The sequence below is a fragment of the Mugil cephalus genome, chromosome 20, assembly GCF_022458985.1.
Source record: "Mugil cephalus isolate CIBA_MC_2020 chromosome 20, CIBA_Mcephalus_1.1, whole genome shotgun sequence".
Taxonomy (NCBI): Eukaryota; Metazoa; Chordata; class Actinopteri; order Mugiliformes; family Mugilidae; genus Mugil; species Mugil cephalus.
Genome location: NC_061789.1, coordinates 16870058 through 16892371, shown reverse-complemented (window position 1 = coordinate 16892371; position 22314 = coordinate 16870058). Strand labels below are relative to the sequence as shown.

The 22314-nt window shown below is 41.7% G+C and overlaps 3 protein-coding genes across 4 annotated transcripts; 2 read left to right on the top strand and 1 right to left on the bottom strand.

Moving 5' to 3' along the window:
• The first annotated feature begins 662 nt into the window (after positions 1–662).
• snx8a (sorting nexin 8a) lies at positions 663–9356 on the top strand. 2 transcript variants are annotated; one of them, XM_047572545.1, is made up of 14 exons: positions 663–838; positions 940–1006; positions 1675–1802; positions 2436–2565; positions 3282–3472; positions 3677–3797; positions 4228–4364; positions 4503–4583; positions 4683–4843; positions 5019–5148; positions 5244–5312; positions 5623–5772; positions 7580–7729; positions 7997–9356. In XM_047572545.1, exons 2-14 carry the CDS (start codon positions 985–987, stop codon positions 8075–8077), a joined length of 1551 nt encoding a protein of 516 aa, XP_047428501.1. In that variant the 5' UTR covers positions 663–838; positions 940–984; the 3' UTR covers positions 8078–9356. The 2 variants fall into 2 exon arrangements, with proteins under 2 accessions (XP_047428501.1, XP_047428502.1); XM_047572546.1 differs by lacking the exons at positions 663–838; positions 940–1006 and adding an exon at positions 1216–1241.
• nudt1 (nudix (nucleoside diphosphate linked moiety X)-type motif 1) lies at positions 9174–14032 on the bottom strand. Its single transcript, XM_047572547.1, has 4 exons — positions 13822–14032; positions 13559–13718; positions 11765–11910; positions 9174–9561 (listed from the first exon to the last, which is right to left on the bottom strand). The coding sequence occupies exons 2-4, from the start codon at positions 13708–13710 to the stop codon at positions 9389–9391; spliced, it is 471 nt and encodes a 156-aa protein (XP_047428503.1). The 5' UTR covers positions 13711–13718; positions 13822–14032; the 3' UTR covers positions 9174–9388.
• Positions 14033–14787: 755 nt separating this feature from the next.
• mrm2 (mitochondrial rRNA methyltransferase 2) lies at positions 14788–18365 on the top strand. Its single transcript, XM_047571979.1, has 2 exons — positions 14788–15115; positions 16238–18365. The coding sequence occupies exons 1-2, from the start codon at positions 14830–14832 to the stop codon at positions 16672–16674; spliced, it is 723 nt and encodes a 240-aa protein (XP_047427935.1). The 5' UTR covers positions 14788–14829; the 3' UTR covers positions 16675–18365.
• The last annotated feature ends 3949 nt before the right edge of the window (positions 18366–22314 follow it).

Sequence of the window (22314 nt, the reverse complement as noted above, 5' to 3'; positions counted from 1 at the left end):
AGTTTATTTCACTATTCATCACAACAGCATGGGTTGTTTGTTTTTCTAACTCATTCGTTCATTTTTGCATAATTCTGCATAATTAAGATTTTGAGTGACAGGTAGTAGCCTGGGCTAACAGGTAGATTTAGCAGGAGAGTTCAGTGGGTGGGTCTCAACTTCCAGTCTGCTTTAGCTCCGACCCAACACGACCCCATATCCATATTTGTAGTAGACCTATCTGAGTGTGGGAGGAGTAAAGTACAACCAACAAGGCGACCACAGCCGCCGCTAATCAATTTAGGGCTTTATTTCGCGGTTGGGGATCCAATGGCTGACGTCACGACCAATGATTTAACCACGTGATGAAAACAATGATTAAAAATGAAAAATAAGTGGGAGGTTTTATATTAGATGATACAATAAGTTACAATAATAAAACGAATAAATAATAAAAGTGTTCTGAATAACAAACGCAGTCAAGAAAATCATAATGGCAGATTTATTGCTCATGCAACTGATTTTAAACGTGTCACAACCAGGTCACAACCATTCTGCAAACAGTCATAGACTGAAGCGCTAAATTTACCCGAAGTACCTGAAGGCACCATTCTTAATCCTGTTCAAAGAATGAGGAACAGAGAATAAACTCAATAAATTTGCACAAGTGAAACCAGGAAACAAACACCTCTAACCTATGCAGTATTTCTCAGAACATTTTTGCGTAGTGTAGACTGTCTTATGTGGTTCACTGCTGCTGAATGACAGCCCGGAGCTGCTGGGACACAATCATCGCTTATTCGCGTCTTCCAAATTTTCTATAATTCAGATTACTTTAACAAGCTCACGTGAGGCGCATGTAGGTGTCATCAGTTTCTCTTGCCCTACTCCAGAGTTGGACTTTAACCAGCGCTCACTACAACTTTAAGAAATAAATTACTTGTTTTTTCTTTTCTGCAGGAAATCACATGGAGGTGCTCTTGCGCTCACATGACAGTCTGAACCATGGCAGGAGAGATCAATGAAGGTACAGTGCGGAAACTTAAACTTCTTATAGTTTAAAGCCAATGTCGCCACATCGTTTTCTTTTTTTCCTCAATGTTTTTAGCGTGGCATTGCAGTGCGGGGAAAGTGTTTGAGAAGATGCGTTCAAGTGCGGACATTTCTGCTCGCTAAAATCGCGGTGTGAGCCAACCTGCGAAAACTTTTGGGTACATTGTGATCGGAAGGCAGCTGCCTCATCTCAAAAGCCTTCTTGAGAGGTCTATCCAGTTTTTCTTAGTTAAACAATGTTTTCGTGACACATCATGAGCCTCTAGTATCGGCGATTATTAATGCCAGAGGTAAAAATGATTGATGGGAATTATAATGCTGTTTTCCTGCTATGGGGAAAAATAATAATATTAATAATATCACTCGAGATCTCTTATCTTTTTCTTACACATTCTGTAAAGCTCCATCTGAGGTTTCTGTCTGTATATGATAGTCTGTGTAATGATGATGGGAACTATCACATGATGTGAAATAAAGTGAGTAGCCCCATAAAAGTTAAAGAGTCCAATGAGCATGTTGCAGTAATCAGTTTTGTAGTAACCAGGATGATTTAATTAGATTTTTAGTAGGAGCTGTTCTGCTGAATAGACGTTTCACACATTCCGACGGTCCTGATGCTATGTAGGTGCTGTTCCTCTTTAGGCTCAGTTCCTGCCTATTACAGAGAAGTGTACGAGGCCATCTGCTGTAGGACGGATGAGAGGGTGCAGGTTGAAGTTTTTCACCGACTGCTGCAAAGGACCGATCTGTCCAAGACGGCCGTGAACCAGGTGAGGGCTTCTCGCTTTGACAAACTGTCGAGATGCAACTGATTTCATAGCAGGCCTTTTGTAGGAATCCTTTCTGATATCAGTTTCTCAGCATGGCTTATCTTCAGTTTACATAACGCATGGTGTATCTCTCCATCCATGTTTGGTGTTTATCACATTTTTAGCACACATATGCTCAGTGTTGAGTGACTAAAGGGTCTGGACTATACAGTAAGAACTGAAGGGTACATTTAAAAAGTAAATTTAAAAAGCTGTCAGCTGCTCCGATATAGGTTTTAATGTGCTAGGCCATTTTTTGGAGAATGACGAAAAGGAAATGAGGGTAGGTATCAGCGTCTTATCAACAGGAACATATAGACACTGAATAGGATGCACTTTCTTTCCGTTAATGATATACCCTTGAATTATGGTGCAACAGCTCAGTGTTATGAAATGGCTCTTTATTTTGATATCTCAGAGCCAGCCCATGATTCACTCGAATTTCCCTTCTCCTGACCTTTTTTTTCCCTCTGTATCACCTCCTTTGTGTCTACCTTGCACTTTCTGCCCGGAGGAATTCGAACCGCTGTTGCATTAAGATCTCGGGCCTGAAAAGTGGTGACCTTTGGGTTATATTGTCTTTGTCTCTCTCAGATTGCTGAGCACGTTGACTCTGCGGATGGATTCCTGAGCAAGTTGTCCCTCTATAAAGCGCTCGCTCTGATTGCTCTGGCTCAGCAAGGGAAGCAGCCAAGCCCCAAGCTCTTGGAGAACTGCATACAAGGTAACACGACAGTGACAGCCGCGCAATAAAGGTTTTGCTTAATGAGTAGCTTAGTAATTCTTCAGCGTGTCCAAGAGCAACCTCAGCTGTCCTGCTACTGTTCAGACACTTCATTTGCACAGGGCAAATGTCACTTTTTTTATTGACTCTTACGGAGGCAAGGATTCATTCACTAGAACAGTAGCTCTATCAGCAGAATACACATGGTGTGTTCAGTAACAGTGCGAAATAAGCTTGTTCCACAAAATTATAGATTTTCTCCCCACACTTTCTGCCTGTATTGTTTAATATTGTTTTTATTTTGTTTGTGAAGCCAGCTGGAGATGACAGAGGAAAGTTTGCTGGTTTTCATAGAGGTAGCGATTACGCTGGCTTGACTTAGCTCCATCCCCAACCTCCTGTGATTATTTTAGGCTCTCTCTGTTATTTCAGGTGTAGCCAGTATGGCTGCTTGTTGCATCCACTTCCTGGTTCCAACAAGTTTTCTGCATTCAGTACACGACCGTCTTGGAATGTCCTGAAAGGAATGAATAACAGGTCACATGAAAACCGTGCACAATACTGTGCTAGCTCAGGACAAACAGAGTAAAGACAATGAAAAGCAGAAAAGCGGTTTTAACATCAGCATTCCTCTGAGTTGGGAAATTTGGTGTCGCTCAGGGGTTATCGATTTGAAAACAAATATTAGGAGCTGGTTCTGGTTGTGTGCTCGGCAGAGTTACCGAAACCTCAGCTCGGGGAGCCGAGGGACTTGAGCTCACTGAGGATGCAGCCGGCTCAGGAGGATGTGCTGACGATGTCGCTGACCCTGGACAAACTCCTGGAAAGAGACACGGTCCAGGTGGAGCTCATACCTGAGAAGAAGGGACTGTTCCTCAAACATGTGGAGTACCAGGTCACCAGTCAGGCAAGGAACCGCATAACACCTACTCCATAAAAAGCACATAACACTTACTCTAATAGTCTTAGTGTGAAGTATTTAAATTGAAATTATCACATCACTTCTCAGCTTAACCATGTTGTTAATGTTATGTTGTTATGTTGTGTTAAAAAATATTTCAAATTTGCTTTTGAATTTCATGTATTTCTTCCTCTGCTTTTTCTTGCGTAGCGTTACAAAGTGTCCGTTTACAGACGTTACAGCGACTTCGACGTCTTCCATGAGCTTTTGCTCCAGAGGTTTGCCTACAGAGTGGTGCCGGCGTTGCCCCCTAAACGCATGTTAAAGGGAGGTATGTCGCTTTGTGTGGACTCTGCTCGTTACCAGTGTGTTTCTTTCTCTTTCCCGCCCTTTCCCCCATTTTGAATTTCACACCATTTTCTTTTCTGTTTACGTTCTCTACTGGAAAGTTGGCAAACACGTCAACATTCGTAAGCTGCCGTAGCTGATAAAGAAGAATAAATGTTCAGCTGCAAGTCCTTCTGTTTCAGACACAGTCATTTAGGGAGCAAGGGGGGCTAAAGCTGGCCATGCTTAAAATGAGCTCACAAGGAGCTATTGTAGCTTTCGAGGGCTAAATATGTCACACACGCCACTAAGTCCTTGCAAAAACACTTGACCAGATAATGGTTTAGCTTATTTATATAAAAGTAACAGTATATTGACACGGATTAATGCATTTTTTCCCACTAAAATAATTTGTCTCTTGTATCTGTTCACAGTCCTGACCTCCGTCTCTGAGCGGCAGTTCATCGAGGGGAGGAGGCGCGCTCTGGCTAGGTTCATTAACCTGGTGGCCCGGCATCCCTTCTTCTCAGAGGACGAGCTTATCAAGACCTTCCTCACCTTCAGCGGCTCCGTGAGTAGTTTCCTTAAGCCACTCCCCGCCTCTGAAACGCACTTCCGTCACGGTGACTGACAGCGAGTCGCGTCTTGCTTTAGCCCCCCCATCTCTTTTTTTCCCAGTCACCCACTCCTCATCCCTCTTCCCAAACAGGATGTCCAGACCAAACTGCGTGACACCTACAAGAGGACGGGCGACGAGTTCATGACCAACAGGATCGCGACCCAGGCAAAGGTCGGTCTCTTGGCACGTACGACGAAGCCGTGGCCTGCACTTAAAATTTCAAACATAGAACAAAAAAAAAAAAAAGAGGCTCATTCACCTGTTCTGTAGGAATACCTCCCGGCTGACATTCAAGCTCAGTTCTCGGCGAGCAGGGAGCTGATCAAAAATATCCACAACAGCTTCTACAAGCTGCGGGACAGAGCGGAGAAGATGGCGGAGCGCTCTAAGGAGAACGCAGCTGATCTCCTCATGTTTGGCAGAGAGCTCAGGTATTTTATTATTATGAGTACAAAGTTGTGTTTTCTGTAGTGTCCAGAGGTCTTCTTAATAAGATTCAAATCCTCGCTGTTGCTGGGTCTCTCCATGGCTGTTAACTTGAAATGAGTTTGGCAGACAGCGCCACAATATTACTTTCCCTCTGTTCAATCATGTTGTTTTGGGCAGTACGCTGGGCTCAGACGCCTCATCTCTTCCCTCCTTGGCCTCCTCGCCAAGCACCTGGGGGACCCTGCGCCAGTCTCTGAAGAGCCTTTCCGTGGAGTTTGCCGTGCTGTCTGACAAAGCCGCTCAGCAGGTAGAGCCCTCCGCCTTTCATCCCCACCACCTGCTCGGCTGTGTTTGTCCAAACCTGGCACTGGGTAATAAATGTTGTTTTGTTAATGTCCTCAGGGCAGACGGGAGGAGGATGATGTTGTGGAAAAACTGAATCTTTTCTTGGACTTGCTGCAGTCATACAGAGTGAGTGAGCTTTGGTTTCTCCTGGTTTTCACTGTGCCCATTCAGCCCACCCCCAGGAGCCTCCAACCTTCATTTAGTGATCAAATTCAGGATGTTGCGCAATGAGCAGTTTTAACCCAACACGTCATCATGCGTGGGGAGATTTAACAAAGCAACTCATAGGAAGATTGTGTCATTTTCCTTAGTTCCGATTTATTTTCACAATATGTCCAAACTGTCCTCTTTTCTGCCTTGGCCGTCATCTGTTACCATGGTACACTGTGTTCCCTTACCATTTGGACTCGAATAAAAAGCATCCGCTTTTCCCCAGGACCTCTGCGAGCGCCACGAGAAGGGCGTGCTCCACGAACACCAGAGGGCTCTGCACAAGTACAGCGTGATGAAGAGGCAGATGATGAGCGCCTCGGTGCAGCCCAAAGAGCAGGCGTCAGTGGAGCAGCTGGAGTCACGGATTGTTCAGGTGATCTTTCAGTTTCTTCCACGTTTGTAGTTTTCTGATCGCTTACCAATCACATGATAAATAAAATTCGAGCGTATCTCTAATCTCTGAAAGCCTGTCAGCCATCAAAGACATTTGCTTTCCCACATAATAGGCAGATATTAAAAATGGCACATGGGTTTTTCCAGTCTTGTGTACTGTTTGTTGTCTACTCTATCTGACCGGATATCATTTTTAAAGCATAACGTCATAAGACTTGTCACTGAAGGAACCGAATCATATTTTGAAACAAATATGTTTTCTTACTTGTTGCATACTCTCGTATCCCTTTTTTATCTTGTGGCTGCAGTTCCTCTTAGTCTGTGTGGTTTGTCTGCGTTCGGAATTTGGTCGCATTTTGGAGAAGTATATAATATTGACCATCTTGTGACAAGCCACTGGGAAACTTTTGGACTTGGCATTTGCGTGGACGTCATTTGGACGTGTACCAACCATCTAGACCAGACCACACACCCCCACCTCATAACATGACATCCAGCAGAATGCAGCCTGACACAGGCACACACACAAAAACAGCTGAGGAACAACTCAAAAGAAACATGATGTACAGCATGAGGTGTTGACCTGGCCTCCAAATTCACTAGATCCCAAACTGATCCAAGTATCCATGGGATGATCCACACACTAGATATAATGTTATGCCTGATTGGCGTATGGAGTTTTGTATATACACTTTTGTAGCCCTGTTTTCAGCTATAAATCAGTTTGTCCCCATGAGGTGCTTAGATTACATCTGGAGACAGGTTGTTAAAAAATTAATTCTCTGATATTCTCAACAGTGTTTTGCGTTTGAGGGCTTTGCAAAAACGCAAACTCTGCCAGAAGAAAATGTCTGTGTTGAGATTTTAAAAATCAAACATTTGATTTGATTTTTATTTGTCTCAAACAAGCACAACCACCAAGACAAACAGTAACAGAGAAAAGAAAAAGAAAATGACGCACTGCCATAAAGTGCAAGGTGGAGAAGGTGCTGAAGGAGGCAGAGGTTATCAAGTTCAGCCTCCCCTTACATTGTCATATGACCTCAAGATCTTTTTAATCTATAATCTTAGATATGAAAAAGAGCCCTGATTATAAACGTACTAACAAAAAGTTAGTTTAGTTGTCCAGTTCATTATAACTGACCAACAGTGTTTGTTTCAAGTTTATTCCACAGTTTTATACCACAAACAGAGATGCACATACTTTTCAGAGTTGAATGGACAGTTGGCTGTGTAAAATTACGATTTCCTCTGACCATGAACATCGTTTGGATGTTGCTTGGTAACAACTTATTCCCGGCTTTAAACAAAATCTGACCCGTTTCAAATTTAACTGGCTCTCAGACGGTGTGGATGACTCTGTCCATCACCACATGAAGGACGCCCGCCCAGATGATTTGATTGGCTTGGCAGATCTTCACCAGAGCATGATCAGTTCCAACACGGAGCAGTTCCAGACCGACTTTCCATCACGACAGTTTGTCGGTGGGGAAGTTTGGTCTGGCTTCCAGATTAGTTCGCAACTATGAAACACCCATAGTGTGTTATTGGTGTTGCTACATTGTGGAAGCATTCATCACATATGAAAAGTCGTTAGAGTTTCTCTTGCCAGTTGACATAAATGTGTGTCCCAAATGTCCTGTCAGTCCGCATAAATGAGGATGTTGAGTAAAACCTGACTGTCAGCACTGTGGCTTGCTAGTTCACTTATTTGCATTTTTCCCCTGATTAGTTTCATCATTTAATCAGCAGTCATGACGCCACGTTGTATTTTCTCCCAATAACAGCAAGAAAATGCCATTCAGACCATGGAGCTACGCAACTACTTCTCCCTGTTCTGCCTTCACCAAGAGACCCAGCTCATCTTCACCTACCTTCCGATCACCTGCCACATTCTCGGGGCTTTCGTTAACTCCCAGGTCCAAGGACACAAAGAGGTGAGACTGCTTGTCTGGAAATCATTTTTGTGCGGGTCAGTCAGTTCAACCTCAATCTCTTCATCCAGGCGTTAATTTGGCTTACATTTTATGAACTAGTGAATATCAAATTTTTTTGTTTCCATTTTTAAATAATTTTTGATATTTTGCGCGGAAAACCTCACAGAGCAACATCTCAAGAAGGTTTCTCTGCACGCAGAAGCACTTTATTGGGGTGTCTTCCTCTTTATTTAAGGAGTAAATCGATTTATTCTCTTGCTTTTCCAGATGGGAGAGGTGTGGAGCGAACTCCAGCCAAAACTTGGGTGTCTCTTCGGCAGCAACAACGGATTGAAACCCCCCATCTGAAACCTAAGGCCACACGAGGTGGAGGAGAGAGTCTCTGCCTCCGATCAGGAACGCAAACTGCAAAATAAAAAGCTCCGTGAGCTAAAGCAAAAACAAAAAAAAAAAAAGAAAAGAAGAAGAAGTATAATGTACAATCACGATGCACTGTACATTTCATTCAAAGAGAGTTTTTTTGCCAGGTGCTCGTAAATCTATCGTCTTGTGCTCTTCCCCGATGGAGGCGGCCGTCAGCAAGACATGCTCTAATTTTACAAGGGACGTAAAAGGGCGACGGTATATTCATGCATTCCAACTCATTTGCTAAAGCACCGGTTTATAACCTGCAAGGAGTTTTACACACTACTATGGTTGGGACAACCTGACTTTACTCCAGGGTGGGATTGTGTTCTGACATTGAGGTTTTATTGACACAGAATAAGTTTTAGACCAACGTATTTTTGATGCAGATTGTAGTTTATAAGGGTGCGCAGCAGCCTACTTTGTATTTTTTAAGGACAGCTGTTTCTAAATGTTTACTTTTACGTAGAGCGACACCTTTGCTTTCTCAGCCCAAATTGTTTAATTTTATAAGCTATTTGAAAGGCCTGACCTCATCCTGTAGAATACTAGAGAGATTTACGATTTATCCATGATAACACTATAAGCTATCCATCTACTACCAAAGATACAATCATATAAACTTCACCAAATCATGACAAAACTCCTACATTTTATAAAGTAGCTAATTGCCACTCTATTTGACTAAAGAACTGTGCTCCATGTCACTCTACAGATGAGTTCATTCATCGGCATCTACACAATCTGGATACCGCCAAGTTCGTTTTACAAACACAGCCAGACCCTTCAGATATTTATGCGCCTATGTAGTTTATCAGAAATTTATACGTTTCATCTCATTTTAAAGACACTGTTTGACAAGAATGATGCTAATAAACAATATGTGCATATGAACATTTATTTTATGGAGGAATTACAGTAATTCTGTACGCACAGTATGAAACACATTGGTTTGGAAAATCAAGTTATGAAATCAGAACTGTAGATAATGTCATGTCTGAATTGGTTACTTGGTTACCAAAGAAAGGTGACTGCAAAAAAAGATTAAAAAAAAAGTTTTAATTCTACAAAGAAATGTTGCATTCAAGTAGCATGCAAACACAGGTGCTGTAGCTGTAGCTCTGTCAAATCCTCAGCGTCTTCTTGTGTCTTCCCATGATATGAACCAGGACAATAACAATAACATGAACATTGAACGATTGTCTTTTTTTTTTTTTTTTTACCAACGACCGACAATAGCCATGACGTTTCACGTCAGAGCTCCTTCACCTCCTCCAGTGTGTGGCTGAGAATCATGTCGTGACCCTGAAACTTGAAGTATCCGACGAATTTCTTCTTCTCGAGCATCAGAGGGAACCACAGGACATCGTCCGCCCACATCTGGCCGAAAGGAATTTTGTCGCTTTCGAACCACTGAGGCCTCATTTCTAGGAAACAACAAAACTGATTAGTTGGCCTCCTGGGGACTAGTTCAGGAGATGGGACAGAATCTGCCTCAGTCTTCATTCAGTCGTTGTCATACAAACGGTGTAACCATCATGTCCTGAGCATCTGTGATTTTTCATACCTTAAATTGAATTACTACTCAGACAGACTCTAAATCTACACTAGGTATACTTTGTTAATTAATTAAAAATATTAATTAATCAAATTAGTTGTATCATATAGTGTTATATAGTCTTACATCCACATCATACAGTTTTCTCCAACGTTACTGCATTTCAGTGCAACTTAATATATCAACCACTTATCTTTTCAACCCTGTTTGACTTCTCTTACCCTCTGGACTATTTGGCTCGCTGCTAATGTCTGACTGCTGCAGGAGCTGTGGTTTGTTGTGCTGCGTCTCTGGACTTCACCCAGCTGACCTTGGCTAAAATCTTGGGAAATACAGACGACTGCAAGTCTTTATGTTCTTCCTGCTGAGTGCCTCCTTTGTTTATTTATAGCCTTTTAAACTTTACAAGTGAGAGCATGCCTATAGATTTTTGTACGCTCTAATACACTCTTCGTGCACCCAGACAGGTCCGTGTTGCAACTGTGCCCAGAGTCAATGGTGGAAAAAAAAATAACACGCTGTGAAAAACTATTTAATCCCATATTGACTCGACTAACATAAAAAGCAAGATAGTGATTTGAATAAATCCGTCTGGGAGGATTTACAAAGATATTTCCAAGACTCTGAGACTCTGCAGATCCACAGTGAGAGACATTACCCACAAACAGAGGGGACTTGGGTCCCATTCACACCGCACATTAACATCCGCCCTGAGCAATCTGACCCAAAGAGGCCAGATTTAAGTACCAGTGGGCACACCTGATATTAAAACGCATCTTCACATGGGTCCTGAGCCAGCACTCCAGATCTGATCTCAGTTTAATAATTACAGAGATCATTTAGGGTCTTAACAGCTGAACCACAAACAGCCGTTTGTCATGTGTGCGACTTCTTAACTGATCGCTGCTCAAATATTAATTATTTTAGATACCTGCACAAAGCTCAAATTACAACTGAGGACTGTGTTGATGTGTCCGGGACCACCTCCAAAGCTACACACCTGCTCTTTAAGCTCGTGACTTGAAAGATTGCCCAGGACGGATGTTAATGCGTCATATAAACGGGGGCCTTAGAACAACAGTAAAAGCTCCCACAAGCAACCAACCCTCTAAAATTCGGAGGAATTTTCGGAGGACGGGAAAAGGCTCATATTCATCAAAAATGCAATGAAAATATTTAAGGAACTGCAGGCCTCTTTCACTACCATAAAGATCAGTGTTCATGATTCCACTGGCTGAAAGACACTGGGAAAAAAAAAGCCATGGGAGAGTGGCAAAGAGAAAAACTACTGCTGACCCAGACGAACATTATACGCTGATGACTCAAAGCTTTTCGTTGAATGTTCTTCAGAGTCAAACTGTTTGGAAGAGCAGGCTGCGGTTACATGTGGTACAAACCACAGAATCTAGAAAAGAATATATCCACAGCCAAGCATGGAGGCGGTAGCATAATACTGTCTGGATGCGTTGCTACTTCACGGTCATGGCAAAAGTAAGGGAAAATGAGTTGAGTCCAGTACCAGTACAGAGTTAAACTGAGGTAATAGTAAAAAGACTGTAAAATGTTGTTGCTTTGTAGGACGTATTAAAAGTGGTCTCCATAAAAATAAAGGTTTTATTTTTAAAAGGTTTTATTTAAATTTTACTGACAATGAAGAATCATCATTGCCAGTGACACAAAAGTGAGTCGAGATTAAGTGGAACCAAAGAGGAAAAGAGAGTTTCTTTTAGATTTTCATCCAATTACTTGGAGTTTCACACAACATACACAAGTTCCTCTTAAACACTAAAAGACGTCATTTCTTTCAGAAACGGCACTTCTCTTTTTCATAATGGTTTAATCAGTTTTATTCTATACACTACTCCAATCAAACAGTGTTTTTGCTGCTCTGGTTCCGCAAAGACCAGCTTAATGTCTGCACATTAAACAGCTGTCTCACATTCATTTTGGTTTGCATTGTAGTCGTCCCCTCGCTTCCTCTCAGCTATATCCTGTTCCTGTCATCACTCCTCAAGAACCAGAATTACCAAAATGCGAACGCCACTCTCATCTCTGCACACTTCAAATCGTACCGTCTGACTCCGTTGGTTCTCCGTTGTAAGTGTCGGCTCTGAAAATGTGGACATCGAGCAGCTGCGTGTCTCCGACAAATTCAAATTTTATATTTCCGACCTTCTCGAGCGCATCCACCGTGAGCCCGCTTTCCTCCTGGAGTTCCCTAAGAGGGGGGGAAAAAACATCAAATGAATTCTTGATGATGTGTATCTTAAAAATAAACTTCTAGTTCACTTCACACGGATCTGAATAGCGACTAAAAAAAGGTCATGATATCACTTACCGGGACCATCCTGGATGGCTCTCAAGCAATAGACTATTTCCAGTAAAACATGAATCTTAATATAATATAAATCACATATGAAGTGGCCTTTTCTTCCACTTAGTGTAAAAGAAATACTAAAAATACAGCACAACACTGAGTGAGTACACTAAGGTATCCTCTTTGGCTGTGTCATCAAGACAGCAATCTATACAATCATGACTTTAAGTCCCCTTTCACTCATGAATTTTTCATTTCAGCCAGGAGTAGGAGTAGGCTTTAGCCAAAACTCATGCCTGTCATCGCACAAAAGCCCTCACTACAAAAAGGAGCAACTAGAAGTAAAATAGCCTTGAGATATTACAGATTTATTTTGAATTTTTAACACTGTCGCTCCACATGTTGAGGGGTGGGGGGTGGGGGGCAGCCAAGGAAAGGCCTGATTGCTTTCAGTGCTTCCTTCCTTCAGCTTTGGAACAAACTTCCTGCAGATAACTGACTGCACATTGTCCATATTCAACATTATTTTTCTTGAACAAAATACAAACCAGACGATCTTTTCTTTCTTTTGTTTTTTGTCTTTCCTCCCCTTGTGCACAGCCATGTGTGCACAATGGCTTTAGCTGTTAAAATGCAGCATCATGTCTTGGGATATTTTGCTTGGATTAATCCGTGCTGAAACTGTCACAGCGACATTCACCATGGTATTGCGTAATGTCAAGAAAAGCTTATGATAATGATATGATAATATCCACCGTGCACCTGATGTACAGATTGTGAAATCAGTTCAATCTTGTCAAACTTTTGTTTCTCCTTCAAGCGATTCTAAAATCTGTGAGAAAACAGATAAGTGATGTGTTACGTCGAGCACATAAATGGCTTTTCTCCTGCTTTCAGTGCGGAGAGCATTAATCTTCCTATCTGTGCATCCTGCTTGCTCCTGAAATGACCTAGTGTATGGATGAAATAACACTGACCCTCGTGCGTATGCTTCCTCCTAATTAGTCACTAACCTTATTTACCGCATCCTGTGGCTAACAAAACCACATTAAAAAATACCACACATCTTTTCTGATAACGAGCAATTTTAAAATACGGGACGCTTATTAAAAAACTGCCAAAACCACATGTAAACGATTTAACCCTTTACGGGGCAAGGAACTATATTTGGTAACTTCAGTACACATTTTAATCCCTGCATCCGCGCACCTCTCAGTGAGGTTCTGAAGTGGATTTCATTCAATCAATCAGAGAAGATCAAAGAACATTGTCAGGTCAAATGTGCATAACCGCTTTATGAAAAAGTGTCTTAATGCTGTCTAATGTGATATATTGACTGAATCAGCACAGCAGCACAAGGGTCTAAATGCACCTTTACATTTACATTTAAGGGCAAAGAAACATATTTGTTAAAATCATTAACCTTCATTTTCTACATGAAAATTAGAAATTTTGAAAAAAATCACAAAAATATAAAGGTCTTCTTATGCTCTACAATAACACTGAAATTTAGAGTTTCCAAGCATTTCAATGTAAAAGATTCTTTTACCTCCTAGCAGCATCCTCAATGGTTTCACCTGGTTGAACTTTGCCCCCAAACCCGTTCCACTTGCCGACCCCGAACCCCCTCTTCTTCATGCCCAGCAGCACTCTGCCTGGCTGGACCACCAGCACCAAGGTCAGCAACTTGGAGCTTAGCATCTCTCTCACTGTGTGGGGGTGAAGTGTTACTCTGGCATTATGTTTAACTTACTGTAACTTACAGCTGCAGCACTATCAGCTGCTACTGTTAAGACAGAATTTTTTCATTACCTGCTTAGCTGAGCTGTAGCTTTTGCAGATGTCAAAATTAAGTTGGAGGTAATGCCCGAAGAAGAAAACCGTTCTTTGTGTATAACAACAACACAGAAGTCCACGTTGAAGCACTCCCGCGTACGGCTTCACGGACGTAGTCACAGTTACGTAAAGAGCCAGGATTGGTCGAACGCCACAGTCTAAACGTATTCAAGACATGTTTCCAGTTCTGCTAACTAGTGCTACTCTGAAATAGGTTCGACCAGAAACTTTCCGAGGCCAGTGTTGTTCTACTGCACAGATGTCAAACATACAGCCCGCGGGCCAAAAGCGGACCGCCAGAGGGTCTAATCTGTGTGAAAATTACATGGACAACATTTTTTTTTTCAACGAAAATAATTGCAGTCTACAGTCCAAATTGCACTTATTTTTTCTTAAAAGAAACGTCATCTTTTTTTGAGGATAGTCTAAGGTAATTTATTTAATGTAAACATTCTTCTATTTTATTTGTTATTCTTCGCACTAAAACAAATGGAAAAAATCTGTAGTTGTCATTACTTATAGGTTGTTATGCTGTTATGTTGCTGGTCCAGCACACTTGAGATCAAACTGGATGGAATGTGGCCCCCATATGTGATACAATTATTATTATTGTTGTTGTTTATTAAAACGTATGGCACATTCCCAATGGCAATATCTAAAACAAGAAAAGATAGAAAGCAATAAAATAAAACTATGTATTTCAACATGGGAAATGTGCCAGGACTGCTTAATTGATGAAAAGGTGCCATATATTACTCTGTGTGATATATACACATAATATAACTCATATAAGTAAAAATTTCGACATTAATCCATGGCATTGATGACAGACTGATGACTTGCAGGTAGGAACTATTGGCGTTGCAGTCTTGCAGTTAAGGGGACGCATATAGATGTTACACGCAGCTTTGGCCAATAGGAATTTGTCTTTTCACGCAAGCGCAGTCAACCGTTCGTTCCATGTGACCCCGTTTAGTAAAAGCAATGTGGTCTCCTTGGCAGAGGAGATGTCTCCACTCCTCAGTGTGTTTGTTAAAGAACCTGAAGGGGAAAACTGGCACGGAGCAGCGCTGGCTTCAGAGGCAGCTCAGGGACCCGTACGTCAAAGCCTCTCACTCTCAAAACTTCCGGTGCAGAAGCGCCTTCAAGCTGCTGGAGATAGATGACAAGTTCAGGCTTTTGCAGCCCGGATACAGTGTGGTGGACTGCGGAGCGGCGCCTGGAGCCTGGAGCCAGGTGGCTGTGCACAGGGTCAACTCAGCCGGGACAGGTGAGACGAAAGCTTCTTACTGAGACAGCTGTGGACACAATAACAGGGACACAAAGCATTACAAAGCAGTACTAAAGCAATATCAAAAGGGCTTGATTTAACCTTAACTTTTGAGGATATATATGTGTGTGTATATATATATATATATATATATATATATATATATATAGTTTCTCCATCTTGCATGGCGTTTATTTTTAGTGTTTAGTGTTTTTAGTGAGCAGAACTTACATGACTGTTAGAGCCAATATTGTTAACAGCTTACCTGTTATATATATCATTTTAACTGCCTAGTTGAAATATGTGATCGTGATGTTGTTGCAGTTAAGGACAGCTGGAGAGATATTATGAAAAACTAAAGATGAAATCTGCAGCATGCTAATTTGTACCTGTAGTATTGTTGTGTCAGTATTAGTCAAATAAATGTTTCCAGTAAGTAATTATAAAAAAACACTGCTGTTAAACTTTGGGCTAACATGCAGGGAGTATGTTATCATAATGAAACCAAACCACACAGAGAGGATTAAGTGTATTATGTAAAAAAAGACACTGTTCATGCAAATGACCTTCACATTTTATTGCTTATAATACAAGTTCGATACACTCCACTCTTGCTCAGCTTAAACATTTACATTTTTTTTTAATGAACTAATTCGTGGTATGTTGTAAACACAGGTGTTGTCATTAATTTGTCTATTATGTGAACACACAACAAAAATTTGACCAAAGCAAATTTGATGTTTATCGTGATGGATTCTGTATAAATTAATCCCCAGAAGCAGGAAATGCACTATAGAACATATGTGATTAACTAAAACAAACATAATTTTGTAAAACACTGCTGCAATTATCATCTTAATATTTAACCATGTATGATTTGTTTGATTAATTGTGCTACTTGCCACCTTCAATTCAGTCATCCTAAATGAAATCATAATCCAATCCAGTCAACCGTCATCTTGTCATATATTAACTATATTGTTTCCAATATGTAATTTATTCAGTACGATTCAGACGGAGCAGACTGGCACCTGCAGGCAGATTTCTTTTCCTTTAACTAATAACCCATTGGTGTGGGGCGCCCCAACGATTCACCTGTAGCAACCTGTCCTTTTATTCTAGACCCAGATTTATCACGTGGCACGGTCGTTGGCATCGACCTGCTTCACATACATCCTCTGGATGGCGCCCACTTCCTGTGCAGCCATGACGTCACCGACTCCGGCACGCACGCCAAGCTGCTGGAGCTCCTCCCGGACGGCAGGGCTCACGTCATCCTGAGTGACATGGCGCCCAACGCCAGCGGCTTCAGAGACATGGACCACGAGAAGCTCATCACCATGTGCCTCTCTTTGATAGACTTGGCCGAGAAGATCCTACAGCCCCAGGGGTCTCTGCTGTGTAAATACTGGGACGGCAGCCTCACCCATAAGCTGCAGGAGAGGCTCTCAAGTGTGTTCGGAAGTGTTCGGACTTTAAAGCCAGACGCCAGCAGAAAGGATTCGTCCGAGAGATATTTCCTCGCTAGAATGTACAGGAAACCACTGAAGCGATCTTAGTTCTATTTTATGTTTCTGATATGTGTCAGATTTGTTTTGCTTCAGCTCAATCTGAGCAGGAGGGGAGACGCTCACTTTCACCAATAGGTGGCACTGTTGAGGCGTCACTGAGGCTCACTGCTGCTGCAGACACACACATTCAGTGCTCGGATGCTGCTTCCTGTCCTCGTAAACTTCACACAGTCACAGCAGGCAGTCTGTCATATGCAAACCTATGCAAGAATTAGTGTAATGTTCCTCAACAGCCCAGTGCTCTGTTTTCTCTGAACTTATTGTTTGCCCCGAGTGTTTGTTCTGCATGCGCCGTTTGGTATTTACTTTATTACAGAAAGTCATTTACCAGTATGCTAATAATTTGCACTGCCAGCCATGTAGAGATATGTAATCATTCTCTCATTGAGGGTTTATGAAGGGAAAAACCAAGAGTCCCATACAGTATGACTAATGGGAAGTGGGACGATACTCGGGCTTGGCACACTGGGAAGTGTTGTTGGGCTCGGCTGTCTGACAAAGGAAACATGACCATTTCCTGGGCAAATATTTTCACCACACTGGACAGATTTTCTTTCACGACTCTCTGGTTGGTTTGTTTTGGATTCATTGGAAAATCATTGATTTTGTCTCTGTATTTTGTTTCATGTTCATTCGATTCAGTTCTGATTGAGAGTTTAGAACCAATAGTAAATGATTTTATACTCATAAACTTACACTCACTTTCCACTTCATTTGGCACACGATTTAAAAAATATTTATTCTAATTTAACAGACCTGGACTAATCTTCCTTCATCACTGTTCTGATGTTGAGTTTATGTTTAATAAACCTAGACAGACTTTAATGATCCACATGTGACAGTAAAACACAAGTAAAAAGAAAGATGAAAAGGATCAAATAAAATAAGATTTAAATAAAATAAAGAATTATCTAGTAAAATAAAATAGAAAATGAAAGATCATTTTGGAGGATGTAGTTTGTGGCGCTGTTAAACAGGATTTAATGAAATGTTAGTGATTCTGTTATTTAGCCAGCTCCAGTGACTACAATGGGGTTGTCAAAATAACAGAAACTTGTCAGTACAACACAATACAGTTCACAATGAAAACACAGCTGATTGAACAGCTCTCTCTCACAGAGTACCATACCCTTTGCGAAGCTAAGATTTGGTGCAGGAGTGTAATATTAGAGTGTCTTTCACCCTCTTTAGTGCATGGGTCTTCAAAATCTTTAGTTGATTAGACATTTTTCATACATTCTTTTAGTTTTCACCCCAATTTTGTGACACCCTACTGTTGCACATATTTGCACTAGGCCGAGTCTAATATAGAACACATATAGTAGGTAGGGGGTCCCTACCTAATCCCTCCATCAGTTTGGCCTGAAAACGTTGAAGACCCGCGCTCTAGTGTACCTAATGAACTGGCTAGTGTGTTATTTACAGATTGCTATGGCAGAATTTCTGTGCATACAAACAAGTAACTGAATGCAAACATGTGCAGAGGCGGTTATTATCTGACTCATTTAGCTCAATTTGAAGGAAATTTCCACTGTTAAATAATTAGTAAAAAAAAAAAAGATTGGGAGTGTGTTGGCACATACGTTTGTCACTTCAAATAAAAGTTCCTGTTTTCATTTATTTAGTTATTTATTTATTGTTCTCAGCTGAAACAATAAAGCGGTTTAAATTCTGGTGAATCTGTCGTCAAATAAGAAGCTTGTTCAGCCTTAATATTTCTAATATTACTACTATTTCCAGATGGATGTGTGACTCACAGAGCGTAGCTGGATTTTTTTTTCAATTATTATTATTTCTCACATAAACAGACTTGAAATTACTGTTAAATTATCATTCTTTCCAAAATCACATTATTCCTTAATTGATAAACCTGATCATTCCACAAAAATGAAAATGAAAAGCCTAATCAAGCAGGCATTTGCATTTATGCAGCAAAGGAAGCGACGGCTCACATGCATAAATTAATAAGGCTGCTATTTAGCCTTTCTGTCTCAGGAGTGATGAGTAATACAGTATGAACTGATACATTCATGCCTCTTGGTGAAATTAACCAAATAGACGGGGGAGGCGGGAGGGAGGGGCTGGGCTGACCTCTAAAGATGATTGTTTGCCGTGAAAGGGAGCAGCCCTGCCTGCTGATGAAGCTGATCGTGAAAGATGTGAACAGATGACCAATTTTACTTCTCATTACTTGTTGATTATTCGGCCCTTTGCTGTTTAGATTTAAATGATTCCAAAATTACTGTGGGATTTATGTAAATTCCACCGGCGCCGAGCTCCTGGGCCCAGGATGAATGATGATTCATTCACAGGTTAATTCATTCTTCTGTGGCCAGCTGCGGGATCAGATGTAAATATTAGTAAATGAAGGGAGGGAACGGTCCCAGAGAAACGCATCTGAGGTGGTGCAGATAGCTCTTTTGCTCTGATTTGTGTTGGACATGTTTGTGTTGACTGCAATCACACACCTCTATTCACATGCCAGTATCTCTGACACACTTTTGATTGACTATATTCGATCAGGCATAACATTATGACTCCTGATGTTGTGTAGGTGTCTGGAAACAGAATGTCTTTGGATCCTATGGGTTGAGGGGAGGAGCCTCTGTGGATCATCCCACAGATACTTGATCAGTTTAGGATCTAGGGAATTTGGAGGCCGGGTCTACAGCTTCCTTGACCTGGCTGCTGCCATCAAGGAGTGTCATTACTATGGGGTGTCGGTGCCTGGTCTGGTCTGGTCTAGGTGGGTGGTACATGTCTAAGTAACATCCGCATGAATGCCAGGTCCAAACGTTTCCCAGCAGAACATTGTATTGCCACAAAACGGTCATTGTTATTCCCTCCTCCTGTCAGTGGTTTTAATGTTGTGGCTGATGGGTGTATCTAACAGTGGGTTCCTACCTGTTTTCTGTCAGACTGTAGCGCGTTGATCAAACAACTAGAATTAGCCGCTACTTAGTGCCACCTTTATCATGTATTAGCTGGAAAACACAGGCTGGGAGAGCAGCTTTTTTTTTTTTCTTACATGTTTTATGAATAACATTGTGTTTACATGAGTGAGCTCTTAATAGAAACACGTACCTGCTCCTGAGGCTCCTCTGCCGTTATTTGCTCCGGTGTCAAAGAGCTGCCGGAGACATAAAATCAGAAAAGCCCTCGGATGATTCAAAACAGATTTGTTCCGCCACGTGAACGCTTTCATAAAAACTGAGGACACCGGAGTCATTTATATATATTTATATGTGAACTGGCGGGTGGCTGTTGCAAGACGAAGTTGTTTTTTTTTTTTTGGTTTTGGAAAAGAGGCGATGTTTCGCTTTAGAGGGAGGGAGGAGCTGGCCAATAAAAACAAACATTGTCTCCGTTATTAACCCAGTGGAAGTCTCAAATTGACAGGAAATTAAAGAAGCGTTAATATCATTTCTAACCATCGTGCCATTCATTCCCTTGGCTGACCAGAGTTTCCAAAATGAATAGCTCGCCCTGACAGCATTCATCATTCGCCGAGGCTGTCCCTGAATGTTAGCAGACCGAGCCAAGCAGCCATTCACTGACACAAAGTAATGACTACTATTATGATGATAATTTCATACCATCTTCACGGGAAAATGAATCTGAAATCTGCACACTGTGTGACAACTGCAAGTCTTCCTCCTTTCAGCTGGCGGTGTTGGCGTTTTTGGAAAGACAACTAACGTGGTGGAAATATTCTGGTGCAAATTTCTTTTGAGCTTATTTCGCCTCCTCCCTTTCGCAGCCGTCGCACGAAAGGACGCATGTCAGTGAATGTTGGAGAAAAACAATATGTCAGGAACATTGTTGGCGAAACAGGGTCCGGGTCTGTTCATGGTACAAAGGTTAAAGAACTACGGTAAAAAAAACAAAAACAAACAAAAGCAGGGGGCTGCTTTCAGTGGCACCATCTCCATATCTACTGACATTTACAGGGAACAATGGAAATGGCCGTGGATGGGAAGCGACAGCTTATAACTTTACGTTAACATTTTTATTGCCAGAGTAAATGTCCTTCGGGTAATGGGCTTGACTTTTAAGTTTAGTAGCACAGCCGAGAGAGATATCTACTAAGGGTTTGCAGGCTAATAAAAGAGGTAGAGGGAGATGGGGATTGTTGGGTACGTTTGGAGTATTACCTAAAATCGGATATTTTGTGTCATTTTATCCGTCGTCTCTTTTTTTTTTGCCATCAACCGCATCCCCACATCCCAAGGTCTGAGTATAAAAGAGTTTAACATTAAACACAGAGGATGACAAAGCTTCATTATTACCATCAGCTTTCCTTTGAAGACCAAAGACGAGCCCTTGTAAACACTACAATCATCAGAAAATGGTTGGATCTTAACACTTTCCATTTCTTGTGAATCAGTAGGACGCATCCCAGTGCGCGCGTCCGTATCAATTCACAACCTTTCACAGGTGAACAAAAAGGGAAGGCATCGCCGGTGAACTCCTGGCAGACTTTGGGCCCGTCTAAACAAGGCTTGCTGTGCCTTATCAGCAAACCTTCCCTCCCTGTGAAGGCCTGAAATTTTTCTTAATCAGAACAAACCGGTAATTGGCTCAGGGACAGCGGTGGTGGAGCCACTGAAAAGCAGAGTGATTATTGGAGGAGGGTCAGCCGGTTCAAATAAGACTCAAAACGGCGGATTAGGTTGTAAATCCTGCCTTTATTCCCTCATCTTGCAGCCTCGCCATTGTGCTTTTCCTCCGGCAGAAGAGCAACCCCGGCGCGCTCAAGCCTTTCTACAGTAGCTTCTATTACAAAACTTTTACACATGAATATTTCAGATTTGGATCGTGTTTAATATTAATTTTGAGATACATTAGGCTTCAACTCTCCCCAAATCAACATGCTGCTGAAATACTTTTTGAGGCTGGCGTGTAAAACGTGTCTGACATCAGTGAGGAACACATAAAAGAAGCCGTTCCGAAGAGTCTTTTATCAACTGGAAATGTATTATCATCAGCACAGCAGCGTACAGGTTTGTTATGCGTGACTTTTGAAGGGATCTAACCTGAAACACGAACACCGAGCACTGCCTGTCTAAGCTTGCGCGCAGTGGATTACGTATTCAGCAGTAAAATACAAACCCTTTCTAAATTCTAAACTGCACTTGTGACATTCCACGTCTTTCATTCGAGAAATCTGGTTGCATGACGTTTTCTTTTTCCAAGAGCTGGGTAAAAAAAAAAAAAAGAAAACAAAAGAAAAAAGAAAGAAAGAAAGCAGCTGTTGTGACATTTCCAAAGTATTTTCACCCGTATTTTAGAGTGAAAAGTGGAGAGGTGACTGGAGACGAAGGTTTGAGTTGGGAGGAACGTCGCGCTGTAAAGGTCTCCTGTCAGATTTGAGACGAGGGGACGCTGTGATTACATGGTGTTGCAAGATCCCATAGGCAAGCGTGGCTCTGCGGCGTTGTTGGTTCGTCGGGCAGTTGCGATTTTGGGACGCACAAATAAATGTTACTTGGCTTGACAGGCCTGGAACATTTCTCCCTTTATTTTACATGTCCGTTGTTACCCTTCGCTTAACGGTCCGGGGGCATTTTTCTCACCTTACAGCATGTGAAGCAGGGTACTTGCGTTACTTCTGACAGTCAACAAAGC